At 44.7% G+C, this 27791-nt stretch overlaps 1 protein-coding gene and 1 long non-coding RNA gene across 2 annotated transcripts; one reads left to right on the top strand and one right to left on the bottom strand.

Annotated features, from left to right (window-relative positions):
• Nucleotides 1-378: 378 nt before the first annotated feature.
• Nucleotides 379-4592, bottom strand: LOC112952650. The gene is made up of 2 exons (XR_003250446.1): nt 4152-4592; nt 379-541 (listed from the first exon to the last, which is right to left on the bottom strand). It is a non-coding gene; the product is annotated as an uncharacterized LOC112952650 (long non-coding RNA).
• A 729-nt stretch (nt 4593-5321) lies between these two features.
• PIK3R4 (phosphoinositide-3-kinase regulatory subunit 4) lies at nt 5322-27689 on the top strand. Its single transcript, XM_026045515.1, has 19 exons — nt 5322-6051; nt 7332-7465; nt 7636-8218; nt 10091-10225; nt 11026-11247; nt 12875-13048; nt 13866-14011; nt 15824-16027; nt 16791-16992; nt 17496-17695; nt 18327-18537; nt 20495-20660; nt 21383-21547; nt 22578-22789; nt 23039-23170; nt 24323-24423; nt 25385-25473; nt 25934-26042; nt 27061-27689. Exons 1-19 carry the CDS (start codon nt 5322-5324, stop codon nt 27229-27231), a joined length of 4086 nt encoding a protein of 1361 aa, XP_025901300.1. The 3' UTR covers nt 27232-27689.
• Nucleotides 27690-27791: the final 102 nt, after the last annotated feature.

The following is a 27791-nucleotide window of genomic DNA, read 5'->3' as shown; positions in this document are numbered from 1 at the left end:
CTGCCGGAGGATGTGACAGAGCAGAACGGTGCCATGGAGGGTTTTCAAATGTTTGTGCATCTTCATCAGGGGAAGAGACTAAATCTTGGATCACTTTGCAAGTTAATAATGATAAAAGCACCATTAAGACAAAGCCAATTTATAAGTCATATTAACAGACCTTCTTAAAAAGCAATATTATCCAGAATACTGACATAAAGAATGATTTAAAACAAAAACTTCCATTTTTTCAGTAAAGCATACACACTTGAGAGTTTCAAAAGCTTTACTGTTTTTCCAAGATGTCTTAGATCAGTCTCATTATTTTTCTTTCTTCAAAAGCAGCTTTGATGTTGTGGCACACAAACAAATACCACCACCATAAGCTCCAGAATTAGCAAAATGCTTTTTTTTTTTTTACAGAGTGGTGTCTCCTGCTTGACTGGTGCCCAACCACAGCTCTCACTTTCTCGAAGGCCTTATCACACGAGAAAGGTCCGTCTCTCCATGGGAAAATGTGGAAGAGCATCCAGGAGATAGGTGATGGCAGCTGGCCAGCCCCCTGTGGGGGAAAAGCAGCATTAACGGGGCATGTTGACCCACAGCCTTGTGGCCGAGCCTGTCCAGGGTGGTGCCACAACGGGGCCTTGCATCGCAACTGGCCAGGAGCCCAGCGTGCTCCTGTGCGTGTACACACTACATAAAAACTTCATTTAGTGACCTGCACCCCAGTGTTCCTCAGTGTTCCCAGCGGTGCCAGGACTCTCCCACTCTTGCATTGCCTCCATTGGGAACTTGCTGGTAGCTAAACAGCCGACATGGACGGCGGCTGCTCTGTGTGTGTATTCAGAGCAGTTCATCTGATGCAGAGGTTGAAGTTGGATTAGATGAAGAATCGATTACTTCCCAGTTTCCTCTCCAGTGCAATTGCACGGGGAGAGGCAAGTAGGTGGGAATACACTGGAGCAATCTAAGATGCTCAACTCGAGGGAACTGCATGAATTTTTAGCTATTTTCCAGCAGCTGCTGGGGAGTCTTTGTTAGCCTGATTAGTGAGAGAATGCGGAGCAGGTGCCAGATCGCTCACTCCGTCAAAGAGGAGCCTCTTATCAACTGATGCTCATCTGTTCCCTTGCCCAGTTAACTTTGGTGCGGGACGGGTCAGGAAATGCTGCTGCAGCAACACCAATGGTTATGTGCTGCTGTGGTAGCTGTTTACCCATCTGCAGGCGAGTTAGCCACTACAGTCAGAGCACGGTGTAGTTTTGAGCAAGGGATCAATGTGTTGTGGCTTGTAGGGGTAGCCACTGGCTTAGCGAAAGGAGATGGACTGGATGGAGTGGAAACAACCTACTGTGCCCTCAAGCCACTCATACTCAGCCCAGTAATGCCAGCCACGGGGACGGGGAGGGCCTTGGTGGACAATACAAGGGATCTGGCACTTGTTGAGCTGGGTGCTAAGCAGGAGAGAGTAGACTGGAATCCCACGGCAAGCAAATGGGCAGGGCCACCGCGCTGCAGGGACAGGTGAAGGGGTGACAGATGAGGGCTGCCTTGCTGCAGGCAGGGGTGCACCACCCATCGTTATACTGATGACATGTTTGAGAATGGGAACAAGTGTCTGAACAGTTATCGCTGCAAATACAGACTCTACAGGAGCAGGGTGGGCTCTAAACCCCACCTAAGGAGGCTCACCGACTGGACACCAGGTGCAATTCTCAGGGATAGTCTGGAGGGGGCAGACAAAAGCTATCCCGGAGAAAGTGTGCACTGGTCTTCAGCACTGCCCTGCGCCCACTGCTCTAGGACTACAAGCTTCTGGGGGCCTGTGGGGTTCTGGCAGACCTCCACACCCCACTTAGCATATTCAGTACAGTCACTACAGTGTTTGACTGAAAGAAGTGGTAAGTGTACTTGGAATTGTGCAGGGAGGGTGTGGTCCAACACTTGGATCCATTCACTCCAGAGGGACAACCATTCAAGTGGGGGATATGGTGTCTTGGGAGTTGCGGCAGCAAGGTACCATGTAAGGTGAGAACCTATAGGTTTTTGGTCCAGTTCCCTGCAAGAGGCCACAGCAAATTATAGACCTGTGGAAAAACAGCTTCTGCCTGTTGTGGGGCCTTCGCAGGATCCCGAAGCCACTGTGTGCAATCCCTATTTAAGAGGGAGAGAAAGTACCCCGCAGGCGATCTGGTTAGGGGAAGTACATTTAGAGACAGCCTCCCTCTTGCCTTCCCAAAGGAGCCACCCAAAGGAGTCCATAAGCCTGTCCTTTTGGGACGTTATCTCCGTAGCAATGAGTGTGGGGCTGGCTTGCTGATGGCAGTGCAGCGTATTCCTGAGCAGGACAGTCAGTGTGTTGCTCTACAGCATATAATCCTGCCATGGATACTGTCTCTTTTGGCTCAGGAATGAGACAGCAGTGGGTTGAACCAAAGGCTGCCTCTGTAGCTCTCACTGAGGGAGAAGCATACTACCCTTTACAGACAGCTGGTCTGCGAATCTGGTTACCAAGACAGGCCACCACACAGCAGAACATAAATGATAACTCAGAGGAAGTCCCTCGTGGGAAATGGTTTGTGACACTGAGCAAACTAAAGCTGTGTCAGGGTGACATGTTGACGCCCATCAGAACCAGGAGGCCCTTCAAACTCAGCATCATACAGTGGGCAATCAGATGACTCAGAGCCACAGCAAGCTTGAGAGGCACATGAACAGCCAGGGCATCGTGGCCCCACCGCAGCTCAGGCTTGGGATCCATCACAAGCCTGTCCCATGCTAGCACTACACTGGTGTAAGACAGCGCGTGCCAGCTGTCCCACTTGCATGAAGACAACACAAGTGCCTTTCACCAGCACATATGGCTGCATCCAGCACAGCAAACAATCCTTTGCAACCCATCAAGTAGATTACTTAGCTCTGCTGCCCTCCTCACAGGAATGAAAGTATGTATTAACTGCTGCAGGCACCTACACAGGCCTTATGTATGCACATCCTGCCTCCCATGCAAACCAAGCCTCCCCTACGTGGGGCTTGAGCAACCCATATATGCTTATAGTATTCCAAAAGACATGCAGAGAGACCGAGGTAGCCACTTTGCAGGCCGTGCTGTACAACGGCAAAGGACTCAGAGACCACGTAGGCCTTCAATATATCACATCTCCCTCAAGTCAATGGGTTACTACAGAGAATAAGTGGCCTGCTAAAAGAAACTGAAATGCTAATGCATTTCAATGCTTACAACGCCTTGTAAGTGAGTATAAGCCAAAGCAACTCCAGCAATCCTTGCCTGGATATTAGTAAAGCAAGGGGGGATTGCCCCCTGCATACTCACCTCTGGGCAGGTAGAACTGTGTACATCTGAGCACCTTATGCTTGCTGAACAAAGAGTTATAAGCTTAACTATAAAACATGACTTCTCTTCACAGTGTGTATGTCTGTTTATACCTTTAACATCTGTTAAAATAGTCCCATTCTTACTGACCTCTTCTCAAGGTTTATCTTCCCAGTATCTGTGTCCATGCCAGTGAATGGCTCACAGGGAGCAGCAATACTGTGAGGAATTCTGATCTGCAGTGCTAGAGTGCCTGGAGATCAGCAAACACCCTCCATACACACATTTGGAGGAGTATATGAATACTCCTCCAAAGGAAAAATCCAACCACAGCCAGTGCTCTAGTTCTTCCACACTGGATACATCATGTTTTTCCACCTTCCCATGGACAGGTTATTATATCAGCACTGTCAGTTGCTGTGGCAATGCTGCCTCTTGCTGTCCACGACAGGTACCATCATTCCACAAGATCACTCAGCTTCCCATGTAAATACATGGATTTGGATGGCACAAAAATCAGCTAACCTCTCTGCTTTCTGCATTGCAGGAAGGCTATCAGTGGATGATGGCTTAACTACATGTTGCATAGACGTACCAGCTCTACCCATGGTGTTGCAGAGAGAAGCTTCTCTTAAAAATAAATCCCCCCCCCAAAAAAGGTTATTTGTTTTACTTGTATTTCTTTACTAAAGGTCATTTCTTGAATTTATATGATTTAGGTACTGCTTCCCAAAAGACTCTTAAGCTTTGGGAGAAGGAAGCAGGCTTCATATCCTCCTATTTGCACCACCTCACGGAGGTCCCAATGCACCCAAGACATGCTCTAGCAACATACCTGAAGTCCTGCCAGCATTTTGTGATCCACAGCTTACGGTGCATCAGCACCACGCTTGCAGAAGCAGCTGTGCTGTGCGTACCTCATGCACATGGCTTTTCCTTGTCATCACCAAAGGAAAAAAAAGGGCAAAAATAACATGAAAACTGCCTGGACACACCATCCCTGCCACGGACACAGGTTTTAGTCTGGTTTTTCCTTTCCATGAGCTGCTGTAGACAGTCCATCAGCCTTGGAGAACAGCTCCCCAGCAGGCGGCCAGTCCGTCAGCAGCAAGGCCTGGCCTCACCACCTCTTGCCAAGCGGAGCTGCTTCCTGGAAAGGAAATGGAAGGCAGGTAAAGGGGCAGGGAATGGGCTCGTGGAAGGGGCAGGTAAATGTCTTTCCTACTATATAGGAGCTTGCTCAAACAAGGGACCAGAAAGACACAGCAGCTCTGGCTAAAGTCAGCAGCTGAACGGCGAGGAGAAGCAAATTAAAATATGCTTTTAGTATAAATTAAAAAAAAAAAAAAGATATGGAGAAGCCTTCCATATGATTGTCATCAAAACGAACAAAAAGAGAGTACAAAAGGAGTCCAAGCTACTGAAGAACTTCCATGGGCACTTCTCCTTTGGAAAAGAGTTCTCTTTTATCCTGGAAGGACGTTTTGGGGGATTGGCATGAGCCCTACCCATAATTTCGGCCGCTTTCACGCCCGAGCGGAAAGCAGGAGGGCAGCACGAGCCGCGCACATGTGGACGCGGCGCAGGGACAGGGCAGGGCAGCGCAGGGCGACGCGGCCACCAACGGCCGCCCAACGGCCGCCACGGCCGCGGGCGGCGCAGGATGTGACCTCACGGCGCCGCCCCTTCCCCGCCCGCCTCGCGGTGCCGGTTCCGCCGCCGCGTCCCGCCCGCTCCATCCCGCGGCCGGTGGCGGTGGCGGTGGCGGGGGGCGGGCCCTGGCTCTGCCCGCGGCCGGTGAGCGCGGGGACGGGGCTGCGGGGCGGCCGCTCCCCCCGGTGCCTGCGGCGGCCGCGCGGGGCGGCGGGGCGGGCGGGAGGAGATCCCGAGGTGTCCCGAGCCCACGGAGCGGCGGCTTCCGCGTGGGCGATACCTCAGGCCTCGGAACCCGCCCTCACCCTTTTCTTCCTGCAGGCGTGCGCAGGCGGCCCGCGGCGCGGCCGCCATGGGGAACCAGCTGGCCGGCATCGCCCCGTCCCAGATCCTCTCGGTGGACAGCTACTTCAGCGACATCCACGACTTCGAGTACGACAAGAGCCTGGGCAGCACGCGCTTCTTCAAGGTGGCCCGAGCCAAGCACCGCGAGGGGCTCGTGGTTGTGAAGGTGTTCGCCATCCAGGACCCCACGCTGCCCCTGACCAGCTACAAGCAGGAGCTGGAGGAGCTCAAGATCCGGCTTCACTCGGCGCAGAACTGCCTGCCCTTCCAGAAGGCCACGCTGTCCGAGAAGGCCGCCATGCTCTTCAGGCAGTACGTGCGGGATAACCTCTACGACCGCATCAGCACCAGGCCCTTCCTAAATAACATTGAGAAAAGGTGGATAGCTTTCCAGATCCTTACCGCGGTGGACCAAGCACACAAATCTGGGGTCCGCCATGGGGACATTAAAACTGAAAATATTATGGTGACCAGCTGGAACTGGGTTCTCCTGACAGACTTTGCCAGTTTTAAGCCAACTTATCTCCCTGAAGACAATCCCGCTGACTTCAACTATTTCTTCGACACCTCGCGGAGGAGGACATGCTACATCGCTCCCGAGCGCTTTGTTGACGGCAGCATGTTTGCCACGGAGCTGGAAAACATGCGGGATCCCTCAACGCCGCTCGTAGACTTGGCAAACAGCAACCAGCGAACAAGAGGGGAGCTCAGGCGTGCAATGGATATCTTTTCTGCAGGTACTTGAGAGAGCCACAAAGATCCCTGTGCCATTTGTGGTGGGATATCACACTGCAGGAAAGCTTTTTTTGTTGGCTTGCTCCATTCTAGTTTTATTTTGTTTTCCCCAGTGGGCTTAGAGAACAGCACGTGGCAGAACTTGCTCATTTTAAGTATAGGTATGACAATCCCAAATCTTCTTTCCACAGAAATAGCAGGGGCCCAGCAGTAGGCTCCGTAACTCACGTGCATCACGGCGCTGGCAGAGCAGAGCGCGGGCCGGCCCATTTTGGCAGAGCCCTGCTCTGGGGAAGCGGCGCTGCGAGCCGCAGCCCACGCTGCGGTGCTGAGCACACGCAGGACGTTGCCTCGGGGGGCCCAGGAGGGCATCTGCTTCAGGAACCTGTTGCTGCCTTGCGTGAGGCCCAGCTCTCTATGAATTAACTCGGCTTTCGGGGCAGTTTGGTCATATCAACTTGAGCAGCCCCTTCTCGTTTCATTTGTTTTACAGACAAGAAGCTGGATAACTCAGTAAGCCCCTGTCATTATAATCCCACTCACAAGTATGTGCTACAGGCCTATTTTGGGACTCTTTTTTGAAAGGCCTCCTAGGTTTGAAAGTGATAAAGGTTCTCTTAGAAAAAAAAATGGATGAAGTCTGAATGTAAAGGCAAGCTGACTTGACTTTACAAGCTGCTGCACAGAGGCAGCCTTCACTGATGCAGTGAGATGCTGCCAGCTGGGAAGAAACTCCCAGGCTGGGAGAGCAGCCCTCAAAGGGCAGGCGAGCCCGGCTCGGTGTGCAACAGGGCAGCCCTGTCTGGCCCTCTCATGGATTCTCACGGTGTTCCTGAGCCTCCCTGCATCCACGCGTGCCCTCTCGCAGCATCGCCACAGAGGTTGTTTCTTTACCTTCTGTAAAAGGGCTGCTAGTTTTGACCTCGGGCTGGTTTCCTGGCTCTCTTCTTCCATGTGACAATAATCTGGGTTCCATTTCTGGTGGTTTATTTTCCAGTTGGCAGGTGATTGAAGTCAGTGCCTCATGTTTCCTAACTGCAGACTCCTCTGCTGTTGGCATGTTTAAAATAGAATACTTGGAAGATGTGCAGGCATCGAGTACAAAAGTCAGTTTTTGGAGACTGAGATGCTATCCTTTTTCCCTAGCTGGTTGGGCAACCCCTCTGCCTTATTTTCACTTGAGCCAAGAGTCATGTGAGGGATGTTCTTGTCTGCATATGGGCAGCAGAGGTGAAGTGGCTGCTTTATAACCCCCTGAAATCTTTGCCCTTCTCTTTTCCAGGCTGCGTAATAGCAGAGCTCTTCACTGAAGGTGTACCCTTGTTTGATTTATCTCAGCTTCTGGCCTACAGAAATGGCCTCTTTTCCCCTGATCAAGTCCTAAACAAAATTGAAGACCGCTGTATCAGAGAACTGGTAAGAATGGACAGCAGAGCTGTTTGTGTGGTTTGGTTGTAGTTCACCTGTGTGATGATAGATTGCTTGTTGGTTTTGGTGGGTTTGTTTGTGTGTTTTCTTTTTGCATTACAAATATCTAAATCTTTAATCTTTTTCTCCTGCTCCCTCCTACCTCTGCCTTTCTCAAGGTGACTCAGATGGTCCATCGCGAGCCAGATAAACGTTTAGCAGCTGAAGATTATTTGAAACAACAACGTAACAATGCATTTCCTGAAATCTTTTACACTTTCCTCCAGCCTTACATGGCCCAGTTTGCCAAGGAAACGTTTGTGTCAGCAGATGAGCGTATATTGGTCATACGTAAAGATCTGGACAACATCATTCACAATCTGTGTGGGCATGACCGCACAGAGAAAGCCGAGGGAGAGACAAAAGAGAATGGGCTGGTTATTCTAGTGTCTGTGATAACTTCCTGTTTACAGACTCTCAAATATTGCGATTCCAAACTGGCTGCTTTGGAACTGATCCTTCATTTAGCGCCAAGATTAAGTGTAGAGATTCTGCTGGATCGTATTACTCCTTATCTGTTACATTTCAGCAACGACCCTGTGCCCAGGGTGAGGGCAGAATCCGTGAGGACACTAACTAAAGTTCTTGCTCTCGTCAAAGAGGTGCCACGCAACGATATTAATATTTATCCAGAGTACATCCTGCCAGGCATCGCACACTTGGCCCAGGATGAAGCCACTATTGTCCGACTTGCCTATGCTGGTAAGAGGAAACCTGAGCAAAACTCTCAATCTTGTCTTGTTGCTGGGGGCTCCCCCTATATTTTCCTACCTGTGCCCTCCACTGCCCAACATCATCATACTTGCTCTTTTCTTCACAGTAAATCTTCCCAGAAGCCTCATAAGTGGCTGCAGATCAAGCTACCTGCGCTGCCTTAAGCTAATTGGCGAAGGTGGTGGCAGCAGCTTAGTACTTAATGCGAGTTGACTTACATTAAGAAATGAGTTTCCAATCTAGATTTGCACCCAGAGCAAATAAGACAATTGAGTATCAAGAAGTTGGCACCTCTCTATTAGATGACTTTTAAATTACAATTTATTACAATGAATTAATTACAAGTTCTACGTGTGAAAACAGCTTGCAGAATGTACCTCTTTGTTCTGGCCTGGGACCTGGACGTAGCGCTCTGCAGATCTGCTCGCAGCTGAGATGAGGGCTCCGCTTGGGAGAGTCCCGTGCTCCCGGGAGCAAGGCCAGCTAAACATGAGTGCCATAAATCAAAGGGTGGGAACGGGGCTCTCTGGGCCTGCCTGCTATATGCAGCTTTTATTAATTTATCTACATCGGCATTTGATTAGCTCAGATTGTTTATTTAGAGTGCTGATTGCAGGGAATAAACATAAAATTAATTTAGCAAATCAGTTTGTTGATATACTTCACTTTTTTTTTTTTCCATACAAAATGAAACCTGGTATTCAGTGCCAGGAATCATATTATTTGCTATGCAAGGCTGGCTTGTATCTTAGCAGATGCTTTTTTGTGCTTTTAAACTAAAGTGAAATGGAGAAAAAGAGCAAAAAAAACCAATGAAACCAATGATTTTTCTGCAAGTACAGAAAGGCTACAGCTCTCAGCACCCAACAGAGTTCAGGTGCACCTGCTTAAATGAAGACTCTTCTTCTGTTTAGTGGTTTGACCTTCTAATTTCAAACTGAGTACAGCTCGAATATTTGCAGTAATATGGAGTAATATGCAATAATGTGGACTATGAATTATAAATGGTTCCATCTGAACATGGGCTGCCTTCATTTCAAGGAGCTTTTCCTTTAGAAAACCTTTTTTTTTTGGTATAATTTTATATGTATTTTAATCCTTGATTGAACTTGAATGACTCCACACTTTCTGCAAGTGACCAAATTGGTGACTTGCAGGATTTGACCTGCTCCTGGACCGCCCTGGTTGGCACCTGCTCTTGCCTTGGACGAGGTCCAGAGCGACTGCTTGGGTTGGACTGGTGCCTTGACAGGATTATTCCTGTGCCAGCAACGGCCTGGCCCATACAGTCTGTTGCTTCAGCAGCTTCCAAGCAGTGCAGCGCTGTGCCAGACTGTCTGGGAAGAGGTGGGGGAAGAGTTCTCTTAAGGCTGGAATCCAGCCCTCAGAAACAACGCTGTTGTTACCATCTAGGGTAATAAATATGTATCCTGGAGTGCCGTTTTGTGTTGTTTTTGTTGCAGTCTGCCGTGCTGACATCTTAATCAATTTGGGTTAATTGTCCTTTAAGCTCCATGAAGTTATTTAATCGTTTAGGCTGGCATTAGGGAACTTCTAGAGCTATTCTAGATGACTAAAACTAGTTGTCATTACATTTGATGTCTTTTTAATTTTTCCAGTCTTTTACATGACCAGAGCATTCTGTAATTTGATGTGTCTGGCAGTTTCACTTGGACCAGAGGCATGCAGACCTTGAGCTGAAGTGGGCAGACAGAGTATGTGCTGTAATTTCAAAGCCATTCGCACACAGTTCCTAATATTACCAGTGGTAGTGGTGTCAGTGGTAAAATAATTCCCCAGGGAGCATCAGGCTGATGTGAAAAATAGAGCAATTCTTAACCAAAATGTTTTTCTTTGCAGAAAACATAGCATTGTTGGCAGAAACAGCTCTGAGATTTCTGGAATTAGTACAGCTGAAAAATCTGAACATGGAAAATGAGCCAAATGGTGAAGAAATGGATGAAACATCTCACCCTAGCGATAACTATGACACAGGTAATGTCCTTTCTCCTTCCTGTGGACTGCCTCCTGGAGATTTCCTGACAGTGCCAGTCAGTTTCTGAGCTAAGAAGGACTGGCTGTTAAAAATGCCATTTTTGCTGTGGACTGAGTGGGTCACTCTCTGATTAATTCTAGTTGTTAAAGAATCTGTGCATGCTCCCCCTGTGAGGAGAAGACATGTTTCAAATAATTTTAAATATCCTTTAACCATTTAAAAAGGGGAATCCCTTCAAATTTCTTCACTTAAGGCGTGGGTTGTTTGCAATTGCTGAGCTGTGACAGAAAGGAAGCCCCATTGTACAGACTGCACTTCTAAGGAAGTGCAGTTCTAAGGAAGTGCCATCCTGCATCCCTCAGAATAGCTGGAAAATGAAAGAAATGATGTAAGGAAGAGAAAAGTTTGAATAGTTCTATTCTTTTTTACCCTTTTAAAACCAAACATGAGAAACTGGAATGCAGAGGGAAGTTTCTCATGTGACTAATGAACAGACTTAGCCAATTAATTTGACTTTTGATAGGCTCTGAGCAAATGTTCACCTCACAGCAAAGCTGGCATAGCAACATCTGAAAATTTATGTGTTGAGAACCTCCCTTGTGCTGCCTCTCCCTTGTGCTCCTCAATCGAAAGTGTGAAGTCTTTTGTAAACCAGTCCTCAGGGATCTTGTGATTCTGCTGTCATGTGTTTTATGGAGTCAGGGTATTTTTTGCTGACATTTCAGTTTAACTCCTTTGGCAGCAAATAGCACGTATGTGCATGTATTGTTTCTCAAATATCCACTCCATTGTCTTGCAGAGCTGCAGGCCTTGCATGAAATGGTCCAGCAGAAAGTGGTCACTTTGCTAAGTGACCCAGAAAACATTGTGAAACAGACGCTGATGGAAAACGGGATAACCCGTCTGTGCGTCTTCTTTGGCCGCCAGAAGGCCAATGATGTTCTTCTGTCTCACATGATCACTTTCCTAAATGATAAGAACGACTGGCACCTTCGTGGAGCTTTCTTTGACAGCATAGTTGGTAAGTATTTGGGTTGGGCCACACAGCTCATTACTTAATTCCGTTTTTATAGATCCTTGAAATTGTTAAAACTCCTGGAGAAGTCCTTTCTTATAAAGATTTCTATGATTTTCATAAAGGACACAGCTGAATTATTGGATGTCATTGTTTCCTTTGGATGAAACAAGAAACACTGCAAATACAAATACCTAATTTTTACATAGGCCGTGTATTTAATGAGACTGAGGCATTTAAAGTTAGCTTAGGCTAATATCAGAAGTTTAAATGCTATTTCATTTTATAATTTCAGTTTTTGTGCTAAATTTTGACAAATCCTGACACTTCTGTAAGCCTGTTAGTAGATACACCACTTCATATGTGTGCACAGTCCTTTGAACTGTTTGTATGATGAAAACTATGCATCAGGATAGGCTCACATTACGAGTTGTCGTGAGATGCACACGCTCTGTTATAGGTGGAAGCTGTTAAAAGCTGCACTGGCAAACCTGGCCAGGAGAAAATGCTCATAACTGCCAGAATTATTGTAGGAGGAGCAATGGGGTGGCCCAAGCACAGGTCTCGGAGCTTCCTGGTTTCTTGCAGAATGCACAGATAGAAATATAAGAAATATAAGAAATATATTTATATATTCCTGAAGTTCAGGAAGGGAGAATGCAGGGAGGAAGGGGACAGGCTGTTCTCACTGGTGGCCAGCGATAGGACGAGGGGTAATGGCCACAAGCTGAAACACAAGAAGTTCCGTCTCCAGGTGAGGAGGAACTTCTTTACTGTTAGGGTGACAGAGCAGTGGAACAGGCTGCCCAGGGAGGTTGTGGAGTCTCCTTCTCTGGAGGTCTTCAAAACCCGCCTGGATGCCACCCTGTGCCACATGCTCTAGGTGTGCCTGCTTGAGCAGGAAGGTTGGACTAGATGATCTGTAGAGGTCCCTTCCAACCTTAAATATTCTGAAATATTCTGAAATATTCTGAAATATTCTGAAATATTCTGAAATATTCTGAAATATTCTGAAATATAAGACAGTGTGTGATAAAGTCAAGAGAAACCAATTCTTTCTGAACTTTTGTGACAGTAAATAATGTGAGACTAGTTAACAGAAAACCTTGCAAGAACAGAAGGCAATTCTAGAAGTCAGTTTTTGACTTATAGTGATGCTCTAGTGGATAAGGGCATAGCTGTTACAGGCTTTCCTTGTTGCTATTCAGATTGCCACTACTGGCAAAACAAAGACAAGTCCTGCCAGGGGAACCTCTCACCTCCCTCTGTTGCCCCTTTTCCTGGGGCAGTGCATCCCCACCTCTTGGCTGCTGTGCCTGCCTCTCTGTTTCAGATTCTCCTTGGCCGCAGTGGGTTTCATCCAGCCTGGCAGTCTGGGAGGGCCTCTGCAGGAGTCTGCTCTTGTCAGGCACGTTTCAGGCTATTGGCCAGGCTTTGTATGGAAAGCACTTTCCTCCTTTCTGAAAGACAGTTCAGTTAGTTTATTTTTTAATTTTAAGTGTAGAAGATTTAGGCATTGTATGATTACATCATTTAGCTTTTCTTGTTGTGCTGTGCAGAGTATCAATTTTAAACTTTGGGGAAGGCCAGGAAGTGCTACTGTGGATTTTTATGAGTTCTCTTTATGTTTCAGGTGTTGCTGCTTATGTAGGCTGGCAAAGCTCTTCAATTTTGAAGCCTCTGCTTCAGCAAGGTCTCAGTGATGCGGAGGAATTTGTCATTTATAAGGCCCTCAATGCTCTTACTTGTATGTGTCAGCTAGGGCTCTTGCAAAAGCCCCATATTTATGAATTTGCTTGTGATATTGGTAAGTTGGCAAATTGGAGACTAGCTTGTTTTTCTAGTTAAGAAAAGAAGTACTAGATAAAGCACAAACCCGTGGCACTGTTCTTGAATCTATTCGGAATTGTGTTAATGAACTGTTTTGGCTGGACACTGTTAATGCCCAGGAGTCTAAAATAGTCATTTTCATGGAATGAATTGGAATTGTCTTCTCAGACCAACCCTCTCCCCTCCCCTTGAGTCCAAGAATCTTCAGGGTTTGGATCTTACTCCTCACATCAGACTCCAGGCAAGAGAAATTCCTGGTTACTTTTGGAAGTGATTCACACACAGAACCTGCAAACTTTCTCTTATCTGTCAGCCTTTGGAGGGGCACCATAAAATCCCATTTAACTCGTACACAGTTTGTAATAGAAGCTGGAATACAGAGTTGGTCTCCCCTGCTTCCCCATCAGGCTTATTAACGTAATTGAGACATGCACGAGATCTACTACGTATTTATGGAAAAGACCAACTCATCTTTTGATACTTGATCTGTTTCTTCCTGATGTTATGGCTTTTAAAATGCCCTCAAAAATTTGGGCAAACTCATGACAGTCCTTTGATTACAGCTATTTAAAAGTCACCTGATTTTGATGTATTTCTGATCCTGACAAGAACTCTTAAAGATATTCTTAGGATATGAATAGTCGCTGTTCAGGGAGGGTAAGAAGAAATAAAGAATTTCCTTAAAAATTGTAGATAGTCCTAGGGAAGAAAAGGAAGATGCAGGCAGCCAAATACGGGATGATTCTGTCTGTTCAGTTTGAATGACGTGTTTTAACAGCCTGATTTTCTTTCAGCCCCTTTCCTATGCCACCCTAACCTTTGGATACGTTACGGTGCGGTGGGATTCATCACTGTTGTGGCACAATATTTAAATATTGCTGATGTCTACTGCAAGCTAATGCCATACCTCCATCCCTTCATCACACAGCCAATAATACAGGTAACACTTAAATAGTGATGTATTCTCACCAGTCATAACTCTTGTCTTGGCCATAGTGTTGAGTATAAGAATATTAGACTTTTTATTAAGATTAGAGATATTATCTTCTCTGAATTTTTGGTAGCAGATCCTGATAGATGTGGCTTCTCTACCTTGTTTGCATGCAATCTATTGAAGTATTGTGCTAATTAATAGGAGTCTGAAAGACGTGAAAAGCTTGCTATGAAAAGTCCTGCAAATACAATCAATTTTTTTTTCTAGAAGATAAGGAATCTACATTCAAGAGCTTTGGGTTCTGTACATGTTAGGCAGCAACTGGCACACTTGTGGTGTCAGCAGTGTTATTCATGTTCACGTTCAACCCTTTGCCAAGAGTGCTGGCAGAGCGCTCGGCATGAGGGGGTTAAGTCACCGCGTGACGGCCCGTGCTGAGTCATGGTCTGTGAAACGTTGGCACGTGATCATATAGCCATCTTTGGGGTAGCTTTAGGATATGCATAAGCATTTTTGGGCTGATTAGAGAGGAAACCAGACACAATTGCAGCATTGAAAAGTAGTATGTCTTTAACACTTTCATCAACCGCAGAGGTTTAACTGTTTCTTGTTTGTACCTTCCTAGATGACTTTTGCTACATCTTAGATATTGGTTGTTCAATTCCCACTCCATTAAAATGTTTTCATCACTGTAAAACACAAAACATAGTGAAAAAGTAAAGGATAACATTGAGTAGGAGTATAATAAACTTCCAATTTGAACTCATTTTGAAGTTGTTTTTCATGTGGCCAGTCAGTTATGAGGAGCAAATTGTAGTAATCTTCCCTCACTGTTGTGAAGAAAGAAATGCAGTCCCCTCCCTAAGACTCCTGTAATTATTTTGAGCCTTCAGACTTGTAAACAGATATTGTGGTCATAGTTTGTGGCCAAATTAGGCGTAGCAGTTTAGCTCTGAGCCTGCAACTTGGTGTGTGTCCCATGAATATGGATTTCCCCACCACTGCCACTATCTTAACACCTGCCCTCAAAACGCAGAAGATGAAACACTGAACATTGGAAGGAATGTTAGGGCTGCAAGGAATCTGGATTATGTGCAAGACGTCACCTCCAGACATGTTTTCTGGACACAAGTAGACACTGCATCAAGATTGTTAGAGTAGAAACCTGTTGTTTTGTGTGATGGTAGCAAACAATATTTAATGACTCCCTCAGATTTCATTGTTTTAAGTTAATGCCTTTGTTTACTAATCTAATATGCTCTGAGCATTACTTAGTTGCATACTTGAGCATCCTTATGCCCTTGTGTATGTAGGAGGAAACCCAGTAAACTGACAGACATGGGGAAAGATCTCTTGCAATTAGTGTTTCTATAGGGGAAATGGAGGTCAAATCATGACAGAGTTTGAAATAGCCATTGCACCAGCAGTATAATTTATAATCCCATACAACACTGTGTACAGTACCAAGCTACAGTTCTCTGCTCTAAGAAGGGAGGAGAACAAAGGAAATGTCATGTGACCAATACAGGGAAAGGTCTTGCTTCCCAGAAAGAAATTGAACCTGGAAACTGGCAGAATCATGTGCAAGAAGATTTAAGTCCTAGAGTGATTTTTCTCACTGTGAGTTTGAAAGCATCTCTTTCATGACAGAGCTAAAACTAATTTGTAGAACTTGCCCTCAGAGGAAGAGACTGGTTTTATATTCACCGTTACTAACTTTCAAGCTAGTAAACAAAAGCAAAACCATTGTAGATTGTGAGACAACTGCATTTACTGTTAGATTCCTTGCTGACTACTGATTTTTTTTTTTTATTGCAGATAGATAAAGAAATAGTCCTGCTAAGTGTCCTTAAAGAACCCGTCAGCCGTTCCATATTTGATTATGTCTTGAGATCAAAGGATATCACAAGCCTCTTCAGGCACCTTCACATGCGTCACAAGAAGAGGAGTGGAACTCTCCCTGACTGCCCACCACCAGAGGACCCTGCCATTGCACAGCTGCTGAAGAAGCTGCTTTCACAAGTGACTAGTTCTTATTTTGTACATTAAAAGCCAGGCTTGAGACTCTTGGGCCCTGGGTGTCTGCACAGAGCCTAACCTTTCAGGGCGGCCAGCCCCAAGCTCTGGTTGTGTGAACCCTTCACTTCACTGATTTCAGTAGATGATTATAGGAGAAAGAGTTGAGAAATTAAGGAAGAATCTTAAAAGATCTGCCAGAGATAGGGCAGCTGCATATCTGGATTTCCCCAAAACATTGTTTTTTTTAAAGATTTGGGTTGTGGCGCACCTGAGATGTATGAGTTTTACTGACATGCAGTGGATTGGAAGGAGTATAAGAGACTTAGAATTAGACATGCATGAAGAGTGCTGAGGCCAAAGGGAGACAGAAAACTTATAGATTTAGAAGAGAGGTGCACCAAGAGTCCCCCACCCAAAGCACTGAGAACTGTAAAGAGGAAGGCCTTGCAGCTCTGTGGGTTAGGGTTCCTCCTAGGGCTTATGAACTGTAAGTCTGGTGCAGCAAGCAAAGTATTTTGCACTGGACAGTGATTTAATACCTAAATGCTATATGCCTGTGCACCATTCCTAAACTTGCTTCCAAGAAGGAAGCGTGTTATCTTACACTATAGCAGCTCACACAAAGACTCCTGTGAATGATGGATTGCTATATTGAGCTTTAGGCATGCACTTGCTCACTTCTCAGACAGTCATTAATCTTACTGATTCATACATCTGCATGCTTGATGCATGTTCTGATAATAATATCTTTTCTCTTTTCCTGTAGGGCATGACTGAGGAGGAGGAAGATAAACTATTAGCACTGAAAGACTTCATGTTAAAATCAAATAAAGCTAAAGCCAATATAGTGGATCAGAGCCACCTGCATGACAGCACTCAGAAAGGAGTGATTGACTTGTCAGCTCTGGGAATAACTGGGAGACAAGTGGATCTTGTTAAAACAAAGCAGGAGCCTGATGACAAACGTGGTTGGTATATTTTGTACTCTTTACAGATAAATAAAGTATTAGTCTTTCTTTTAGGGTCAGAAAGTGAAGACTTCAATTTACTTAGCAAATGTTCTACATAATTCAGTATATATAATTATTAGCATTGTTGCCATCCTTAGTGAGTTTGCAGTAATAAAAAAGCACAGTTTCTCCATAGCTTGCTGCTATTTGTAATGTGAGGAGCTGGCATGCTCCATGCATCAATGAAAGATTAGAAGATTTGCTTCTGAAGGAATTATAACCTTGTGTGATTCCATGTGCAATAGCAGCATGCACAGATTGTTCAGCAGGTTGTCACAAACACGACTAGTTGCCCATGGCAGTCCAGCCTAAGAGTATTTCGCTCTATTACTGGTAGACATAATAAATTGGAATGTAATGATTGGACTGGAACGTATCCTCAAAGTCTTGACCAAATTAAATGAACATGGTGATGATCATCTGTCTGTATATTCTCCTCTTTTTTCCTCAACTGCTTACAGCTAGAAAACATGTAAAGCAAGATTCGAATGTAAACGAAGAATGGAAAAGCATGTTTGGATCCTTGGAGCCATCCAACATCTCTCAGCCCCTACCCAAAGCACACGGGCAGACTACTGATCCTGAAGCCATCCAGGCAGGGAAACCACTTCGGTCAGAGTCCTCAGCTGGCATTTGTGCCACTTTATCATCCTCGCCACAGGTACTGCTGAAAACTACTGTCTTTGCATCTCAGATTGAAAAAGAAATCATTTTAAAAATAAGTGGGACTACATTGACACGTAGTGGCATTCTTGTATTGTTTGAAGGTTATTTTATATCTGTGCTGTGCTCTGGCATTTCTTTTTCAACAAGAGTAGCTACTTCGAAATTGCTGTTTGCAAGACCTAAATTGTCACTCCAACAGGGTTAAGAATAATAACTACTTCTATATTATTGAGGTGTGCACAGCATATTGCAGTTTTACAAATAGGGTATATAACAGGCTAGGTGAACAGGTAGAAGAGATAAATAGCTACCTTTTTCTTTAAATAATACTTTTCCCTATTCTTGATTGTTTTGCAAAAGGGATGTTTTGCCTGAGTTCATATCATAGTGACTCTGAAATCTATTATTTTCTTTAATTAGGTTGCTATTGTATAGCCATGTTCAAATCAATCACCTCTCCAAACACGAGTTTTGGTGTGCCAACCATGTTTCATGACTGAAACAAAGAAATCTACTTACTGAGACCCAGTAATTTTAAGAGCAGAATTTATGTGTGTGTGTGTGTGTGTGTGTGTGTGCGCGCACAGAATAGGATGTATGCATTTTTAAGTGCTTTTATCTTACAGGCCACTGATGGGATGGCTGTTCAGCCTAGGAAACCAACTATCCAGGTACTGAGCAGTACTGCGTCCCCTTCTGCCTACCAGTTACGTACCACCAGTTGCAAACTGGAACTTCAGCAGCTGATCCAGCAAAAACGAGAGCAATGCAATGCAGAAAGACTTGCTAAGCAGATGATGGAGAATGCGGAGTGGGAGAGCAAACCCCCACCTCCAGGTAAAGCCCAGGCCACTGAGGTTATTAGACAAGAAAAAAAGAAAGAAAGAAAATATCCTGAGTCAAAATATAATCACCCTGGGGCAAAAATGGAAAACAAAACAGAAAGGAAAACATGAAATTATCCATTTAGGAAATGTGCTTGCTGGGCAGAATACTTATTTGGCAAAATATATAGGTTACCTTTGAAAAGGCGTCTGGAGTCTGGATCTTTACCTTTGTAGTAACAAACAGACTCAGAACACTGCTCTTCAGCCCTGTGTGTGCTCTCTGTTCCTATGATTTTTCCATAGTGGGACAAGGTATGTGGCAGGTGACTTGCCATCCTGCAACTCAGTTTGGGCCAGGGGAGAAGCACCTCACTGGGAGGCAGGAAGTGGATTTTACTGGGGGTCATTCCAAAGTCTCAGCCATCCTGCATGAGCATTATAATAATTTGGCCAGGTTTTATTGCATGATGGCAGATGTCCCAGGCTGGGCTTTTTGATCTGCCCTTGGTTGGCCCAAATTAATTTTTGAAGCTCCAAACTGAGACTGGAATTTATCCAGTTAGTCCTGAGCATTTTCTCCAATCCACATTCATGTTCCGGGATATGGAGATGCCAGACTGCCCTCCAATAATGGGGCTCCTGTGCTTAAAGTGCAGATTTTGAGAGCCAGATCCATATCACAGAATCATAGAGTGGTTGAGGTTGGAAGGCACCTTTAGAGATTGTCTAGTCCAAGCCCTCTGCTCCAGCTGGGACACCCAGGGCACAGGGTGGCATCCAGGTGGGTTTGGAAGATCTCCAGAGAAAGAGACTCCACAACCCACCTGGGCAGCCTGTTCCTGGGCTCTAAGCTTGGAGGAGTTAATAAGGTCATAAATACTGCTAAATAATAGGGTCATAAATACTGCTAAAGTCAACAGAAGGTGTATCAGTGCACCCCCCTAGGCCTATATAGTTACCACATCATCTTAAGGGAAAAAAAGTTAGAAAATCATCAGATAATTGATCCAACCAGATAACACTATGTAATGTAACATTGAGTCTGCCACTTAAGCCCTGTACAGTCAATCCAGGAACTTAAGTCTGCTCAGGTGTGTTGCTCGTTATGTATGTTTTGGTCGTTTGAGGGACTGCCATTTGCAGCACAGCAGCCTGTATGGGCCAGGTACAGGAAAACTATGCACTACTACCTTGGCAATGGTAGCCCAGATTCTGAAGGGCTCTGTTACTTTCAGTGAAATTATGTGAAAAGACACCAGGCTTTAACCCTGATCAAAAGAATCCAGATCCAAATCGAAAGCAAAACAAAACAGAAGAAACACTCAGTTCTGGCAAAAGGCTTTAGACTCTAGGAGACAGTCTTTTGCCTTCAATTGGTAAAACGTTACTTTTTTTTTACATAAAAAGGTAGTGATTTTGCTGGTTTGGATCAAGCTGGGGTCATTTGAATGGGATCCTGCCTTCCCTTCTCCCTTTTGCTGCCAGCGTCAATGCTGGAGTAGGGGCAGTGCCCGTGTGTGGAGCTGAGAGAGCATCTCCAGATGCTGCGTTGCTGCTGGAGCCCCTGGCAAGCACAGAGGAGCCTCCCACTGAGTTCCAGCAACGATCGGAGCAGAGCAGCACTGCCAAGCACAGTCACTGGGGGAGCCGATAATCTGGCAACAGGTGACTAGAAACAAGATGGAAAAAGGGCAGCAATGCATGGCTAAGGTGGAGAGCTAAGCAATGCTGACATTGCTTTGGGTTGACCTCCCAGGATCTTGTTCAGCAGCAGTGAAAAGTTCTTCAGAGGCCTTCAAATGCCTTCCACACCTGTAGGAGATTGACACCTGGTGCCTTCTGTGCTTTGGAACTGTGGTGGCCATATCCCAATATAACTCCTTGTCGATAGGATCAGGCTAGGTTTTATATTCTACTAGGTTACAAAGTCGAGCCCAAACTTGACTGTTGTGTTTCCTTCTCACTAGGCTGGCGCCCCAAGGGCCTGCTCGTGGCTCACCTGCACGAACACAAGTCTGCCGTGAGCCGCATCCGCGTCTCCGATGAACATTCCATTTTTGCCACTTGCTCAAACGACGGCACAGTGAAAATCTGGAACAGCCAAAAAATGGAAGGAAAGACTACGACAACCAGGTAGCTGCTGCTTTTGAATAGAGAAGGAAATGGAACTGGAAGCAAAATATGAATCACTATGGTGCATACATTGGAGATACCAATAATGAAATATACTGGTGGTCTTGGCATGCAACTGTAAAACATCAGATTGTGTTCAGCAGCAATCTTTGATCTTTTGTAACTAACTGTAACACGAAAGAGACTGTTTCACATTGCAGACTTTTTGAATTCATTTTTGTATCTGTATAAAGATATGTTGGCATTGCTGTTCAAAGCCACCTGAGGCTTTTTTTTGAACGAACTAGTCTTATGCTTAACTACCTTATCCCCTGACATTTGCAGCAGGAAAGCTGTGTCGCTGGGAGAAGCACTATAGGAGGTGTAGGGGCTGACAGTTCTCTCAGAAGTGTCTTTGAGAGAAGAGGAGGTTTGTCTCAAAATACCTTTGATAAGAGACAGCAGACTGCAGGACAGTGAAACAGCAATAACTGAAGGATGCTGCTGTAATAAAGATCTACATTAAGCTTTTATTCTACAATGAATCTTGCTTAGGCAACTCAGGCTTTGTTTCTGATTCTGAAGCATTTGGAAAATATTTTCACAGCTCTCAAAGTGGTTGATTTTGAAGTGTGTAAGAGAAATAATGTTTTCTAAGAATGCCACAAAACCAATCTTCTCTCTCTCTCTTCCTCTCTCCCTCCCTCCCTCCCTCCCTTTCCCCACTCTCCCTTTCTGTTTAGATCGATCCTGACGTACTCTCGGATTGGAGGACATGTCAAGACACTGACATTCTGCCAAGGCTCTCATTATTTGGCTATTGCTTCAGATAATGGTGCCATCCAACTTCTTGGGATTGAAGCTTCAAAGCTCCCCAAATCTCCTAAAATTCATCCAATACAGAGCAGGTAATACAGCCGTTAAGTCTCGCCACAAAGCTGTTAGTAAAGCCCTTGGGCTCTTTCCAGGATTCCTGCCGGCTAATGCCAGGCTGGAGGAGGAATTTGAATCAAGAGCAATCAATGCAATCAATGATCATATCCTGAATTATAAGGAAAGGTTGAAAGGCTAAAAAGTGGGGCTTAGGTTTGACAGCTGTAGCTTATTGATAGTTGCTGCATCTCTGGACTAACTCTGGACTTGAGTCGACCAGTCTGGCTGATTTTTCAATTCTTGTATTTATGCACTGGCCTTAGTAGCTTCTGACTTCCTCTGTTACAGTGTTAATGTTTACCTCCTCTGTTACAGAGTTAATGTTTATAAAATCATTTTGAGGTTCTTTTTTAGTTTATTAGGTAAGTGTTCACAAATGTACATCACATTGTTTTGATTTAGGGATGTAAGTTTTTGCCCAGACTCCTAATGGGAAAGAAATAGCAAAGACAGGGGGGAAGCAATACTTTTTTTTTTTTTTTTTAATATAAATAAAAAACCACTTTTTTTAACCTCTCTCCCTGAGAGCAATTTGAATATTTCAATCTGGTTGGACCCTATCAAATCAAGCAACTCAGCTAACAGACCTTGGTTTGGTTTGGTTTGGTTTCTGTCCAAAGCAGAAAAAAAAAAAGTCCCCAAGGTCTTATCTTATTTAGGATTAAGCTTATAAATTAAGTAAATCCAAATATAATGGGCATGGAAATTGCAAACCAGAGGTATATCCCATTCGGTGCACCCTGGATTGGTGCCTGAAGGTGTCTATTTGCACATGCTGTAAGTGATTACATGCCATCAGTTTGACAGTGCAGAACATAAAGCCACGCGTTGTTCTTGCCCACAGGCTTTGGCTAGATGAGTGTCTAGCAATCCTGATGGAGTGTGAATCTAGCAGAAATATCTGACACACGCTGGGAGACCCAGGGCACGGAGCTATGTTGATGTCCGCAGAATTGCTTTCAGCATGTTAGTAACCTCAAGTTCAATTTCTGTCTTTTAACGCAGGTCCTTAGACTTGAAGGACGACGGGTGTGTGGTGGACATGCACCACTTCAATTCAGGAGCGCAGTCCGTGTTGGCCTATGGCACCGTTAACGGGTCGCTGGTCGGATGGGACTTGCGATCGAGCAGCAACGCTTGGACACTGAAGCATGACCTCAAGTTAGGCCTCATAACGTCTTTCGCTGTGGACATACACCAGTGCTGGCTCTGTATTGGTAAGCTTCATTTTCTTAATAGCTTGCTTTTCTCAAGCTGGTTTTCTTTCACAATAACTGCACCTCAAGCTTCTGCTTGATCTGATTGAGTGTGTGTGTGATGAGGGGGGCTATGCCTTTCTCCAGCAAGGGACGGGAAATGTCCCCAATCTACCTGCAGGAGCTATTCTGCCTCGGAGCAGAACCCAAGGATACAGGTGAAAATGTGTTCAGTCATCCCTGTGAGTGCCAAGAGCTTTCTCGCATCAGGTACAAGCAACGGTACCATGGCGTGTTGGGACATGAGGTTTCAGTTACCCATCTCCAGCCATTCCCACCCTTCCAAGGCCCGAATCAGACGCCTGCTCATGCATCCTGTCTATCAGTCCTGGGTCATTGCAGGTAAGAGATGTCTTGCACTTACCTAGCAGTGGTCAAAGGCCGTGATGAAAGAAGCTTCTGTTTCAAGTTCTGCTGCCAAAGCTGGGGCCTTTTTGGGTTTTCTCTCTTGCTTGTGCTTTCCCTGAGGAGAAGGGAACATTCATAATAGTGCTAGGCCACTGTGCCCTTCCTGGCTTTTTTAAAAAAATAGGAGAGATGGAGGGAGGGAGAGAAGCTTTCATGAGGATGACAGACTTTAGGATTCTCATCTTCCAGACATGGCAAATCTTATGCAGTTCTTTGCACTCTGTGCTCTCTACCACATCTTTTTTGGAGCATATAATGCTACAAAAAAAAGAACCTAAACTCATGACATCTATTGAGGTTAGTGGGAATTCTGCCCCTGCCCTCAGTGGGTTTAGGTGCTGAGCCTCAGACTGGTGGAAAGGGAAGCTAGGTTGGACACTGAGCTAGCTCAGTTCCTTGCCTAGCTCTCCCTTGCATCTAACTCAGCTGTTTTCAGGCTTAGAGCTTTTGTTAATGCCCCAAGACTCTTCACCTGATGCATTCACAGCTCTTCACCCTCACTGCATGTGGCACTGTTTTCTGCTGTGCTACTTTTGGGAAGTACGTTATGTGGCTCTGTAAGGAACCCATTCCAAAATGGAAAAAGAGCTTAAGCTAATCCTGCAGGAACAGAGCTGCTAAAGTTGCTAGAAAATAAGAGTAATTCAGGCTTCATATTCTAATTGAAATTGCTCTTAGCTAAAGTAAGAAGTCAAACCTATGAACCATCATAGGAACTAAATATATTTCTTGGGGGGGAAAAAAGCCATGAAAACAGTGCATACTTCTCTGTGCTTGCTCACCCCTGCTAAAGAATAAACCAGTGATGGAGTCTACCATTCGGGGATATTACTAAAATGTGCTAGGCTGATGTTAAGTATGTGAACAGACCCTTTAACAGACTGTCTACAGTCTGTTGGTTGCCTGCATGCAATGACACATGGATGTGAAACTTCTGTGTAGCAAAGGAAGCCTATGAACTTGCATTGCTCCCTTAAACTGCCCAGGAGTCATCTCCAAATTCCCTCGTGGTGAACAGGGATGAGAAGTTACCTAGGGAGGGAACTGCACTTTTATTTGTATGTGTTGGCAATGTCTTCCCTGTAGCCGTTCAAGGCAATAATGAAGTCTCCATGTGGGATATGGAAACTGGTGATCGACGCTTCACACTGTGGGCCAGCAGTGCACCTCCTCTTTCAGAACTGCAGGTCTGGGATCCTTTTTATTTTTGCTTTTCTGTTTTGTATCCTGGGATGAAACAACCTCAGTCTTTATGCTGTGCATGGCCTTGTCAGTCTGGCAGTAGAAACTTGCTCTGGGATTTATTCTAGCATTATAATTGTGTTTTGCTGTCAAAATCAAATTCCTCTTGTGAAACTGCAGCATAATCTGAATCCTTGCCGGTGTCTTCCGCTGTCTGTGGAATACACATGTGATGCTCACTTGCCATATCCTGTTGTGTTCTCACAAAAGCAGTGAGCCAGTCAAGCCTGATAAGGTTTTTAGCAAAGACAAAATTCCCAGGATGGTGCTCTGTGCTCGCTTTTATTCTCTGTTTTGGGAATTGTGAGCGTCTGTTGTTTTTCCCACTGCTGCTATATTTAGCTGTAAGTTTAGACAGTGAAGTTCCTCTGTTTTTATGAGTTAATTGTATCTTCCATACAACACAAATACATAGATAAGAAAAACCACAGCTTTCTTCTGCAAATGTTATAAATGCAGACCTGCCATTTACCTAAACTTGAATTTGTACAAGCTACAAAGATTGCAGGTTTGTTTTAGTCACTCGCTTTGCAAAACCAAACAGGGAATTTCCATTCAACTTGTTTTCTGTCATGCCCCATCCCTCCTGCTTTCATAACTTAAAGGTTTGAGCCTTCTTCTGCATTTCAACGTGACTCACCTGCATCATTCTGTTAAAAACAATCTCTCTCATTTGTCACTGTGGAGATTGCTTTTGGAATCTTAGAAATCCTGTTAGGAGGACTTAAGGCTGTTGCATTGCTCTGTGAATGATAAGGAACAAAAGGCAGCATTTTGCCTTTGGTGTGTTAAGGTGTGACCTATTAACTAAATTAACTTGGCATGCTACGTTGTCATAAACATTTCTAAAACGGTTGAATGATTATGGTAAAGAAGAAAAATGAATATTTTCTTTTTCCCTCCTAGCCTTCTCCTCACAGCATCCATGGGATATACTGCAGTGCAGCATCTGGTAATCCTATATTACTGACAGCAGGCTCAGACATGAAAATAAGGTAATAATAATAAAAAAAAGGTGGCAGTTTATTTCTTTTCTGGTGCTCCCCGCTCTTAGCCTCACGCCGCCGGTGTATTTAACTCTGCCAAGCATTGCCTGAGCACTTCAGTGTCCTTGTGGTGGCTTTTGGGAGAAGGGTTCCCTAGGAAGCACGGGTCACCTGAGAGACCTGCGTCCTCAGCAAAGCAGCGCGGAAGCCGGCGCCTCCGCGCGAGGAGCAGCCATGCGGGCCGTGGCGCGCGGTTCTGGCCAGGCCCCGTGGCGGGAGGGCAGCAAGTCGGCCTGCACGGGCCCCGTGTGAGCATCCAGCCCTGCGCCCAGCTCTCCCACCGAGCGGAGGAGTGCGGAGCTTTTGCGCCCCTTCGTCCTGCGGTGTGAGCGGGACGGCTTCTCAGAGCAGGGACTAAGCTCACAACAAAACTTAGCCCCACAGCGTCCTTCTGTTTCTTTGCTTGCAGGTTTTGGGATCTAGCCTATCCTGAGAGATCGTACGTGGTAGCAGGAAGCTCTAATTGCCCATCGGTTTCTTACTACAGGAAGATAATTGAGGGCACAGAGGTGGTTCAGGTATTTTGCCTTTTTTGACCTTTGAGATACTCTTTGGATTAGGTTAATTGCATGATGGCTTTAACTGGAACTGTCTTTTTATTGATGGTGTCAGGATTTATGTTTTGAGCCACTTAGGAAGAGGTCATTTTAAAAGAAAAAAAAGTTCTTCATGACAAAATTAGACTTACCAAATAATATTTGTTTACAGGAGCCAGTCATATGTTTTTTGGGGGATATTGTTTGTCTTAATACTTTTGACTTTGGTCCATCTTTGGAATGTCTCTTGAGTAGGATTTGAGCAGTACAATTCAGGACATCTACCGGGAGAAGAGCACAGTATTTTTATAGTGGAACTCAGTATTTTTTAACCCAACCCTCAGAATAACTTCTGGGACTGGCAGTTTTGCTAGTTATTGCGGAGAACAACGTTATGTTTCAATGTCATTGAAGTAATGTTGCTTCAAAGGTGACTCTAAAAATTACTGAAACATCTTTACCTATCCTCCACAATATACAGATGGCCTAGTTAACTTTTCACATAATTCATTCCTCTTATAAGAGTTTAAAAAATTGAGAGAATCCAGGGCAATTAGAGTTTATCTGTGGACTATAATAGCAGAGAGCATTTCATGTGGAGTTCTTAATCTATATTCCTGTTATAGAACCTGTGTTTGAAAAACAAACAAACAAAAAAGCCTCAGAAAGACAAAATACGTCATGTTGTGGCTTTCTTATTCAATATTATCAAATCATTATAGTTACTGTGTCACTGAAGTAAATGAGCTGTAGCTATGATGAGACAGCTGTCTGTAGTGTCAGTTCCAAGACCTAGGTTTCGAGGGAGAAAGAACCAAGCCTAAGAATAATCACAGGAGAACCATCAAGGGGTTCTTGTGGATTCTTTTTTTTCTCTTTTCTTTTGGGAGTGTGGAATTCAGAAATATGGGTGGTCTTACACAGGCACATATGAGGGACTGTGTGTTTTTACAGATGCTCACCTTGCTGAATATAGTTTTTGATTTTTGTTTCTGCATAGGAAATTCAGAACAAGCAGAAACTGGGGCCCACTGATGAGACCCCTCGGAGGGGTCCAGAATCTCTTCCTGTTGGACATCATGATATTATTACAGATATTGCAACTTTCCAGACCACTCAAGGGTTTATAGTAACTGCATCCAGGGATGGAATCGTTAAAGTATGGAAATAAAAGTTGCACTAATATATAATATGTAAATATTTGTAATAAAGAAATGGTGATATAATGAAGTTTTTGAGGACTGTTTCCAGATCATGGAATAGAATGGACTTTAAGGAGGGTAAAGGTGATGATAAAGCCATTTATCACTATGTTGCCACCCTGTTAAAAGCACTTCTTAATCACTCATTTTATTAAAGATATTTGGTATCTGTAGCATTTCTTTGAAATACTAAGTGGTTTATGAAGAAAATGTTTAGCCTAATGAAGACTACATTGAGACTCTTTCAGAAAATTATTTAAAAGAAGTCCCACATTACAGATTATAAATGTATAAAAAAAGCAAACAACTGGTAAAACTGCTTCAACCTCTGATGTTTCCTATGTTGAATCTGAGAAATGAAGTAAGAACCAGTTGCACTAATGTCCATGCATATTGTAATAAGTATAATAAAGTCCACTTGAGCTTCTGCGCTTGGTCTGGGTCTGTTTTAATCTGCTCTTTCTTGTTTTACTCTCAGTTGCCAGAGCTGGTGGGCTGTTAATCCCAAACTGTATTTCATGGGTCTTGC

Source organism: Nothoprocta perdicaria, unplaced genomic scaffold, assembly GCF_003342845.1.
Source record: "Nothoprocta perdicaria isolate Ctin4 unplaced genomic scaffold, notPer1 scaffold_40, whole genome shotgun sequence".
NCBI lineage: Eukaryota > Metazoa > Chordata > Aves > Tinamiformes > Tinamidae > Nothoprocta > Nothoprocta perdicaria.
This window is presented reverse-complemented; position numbering and strand designations above follow the sequence as displayed.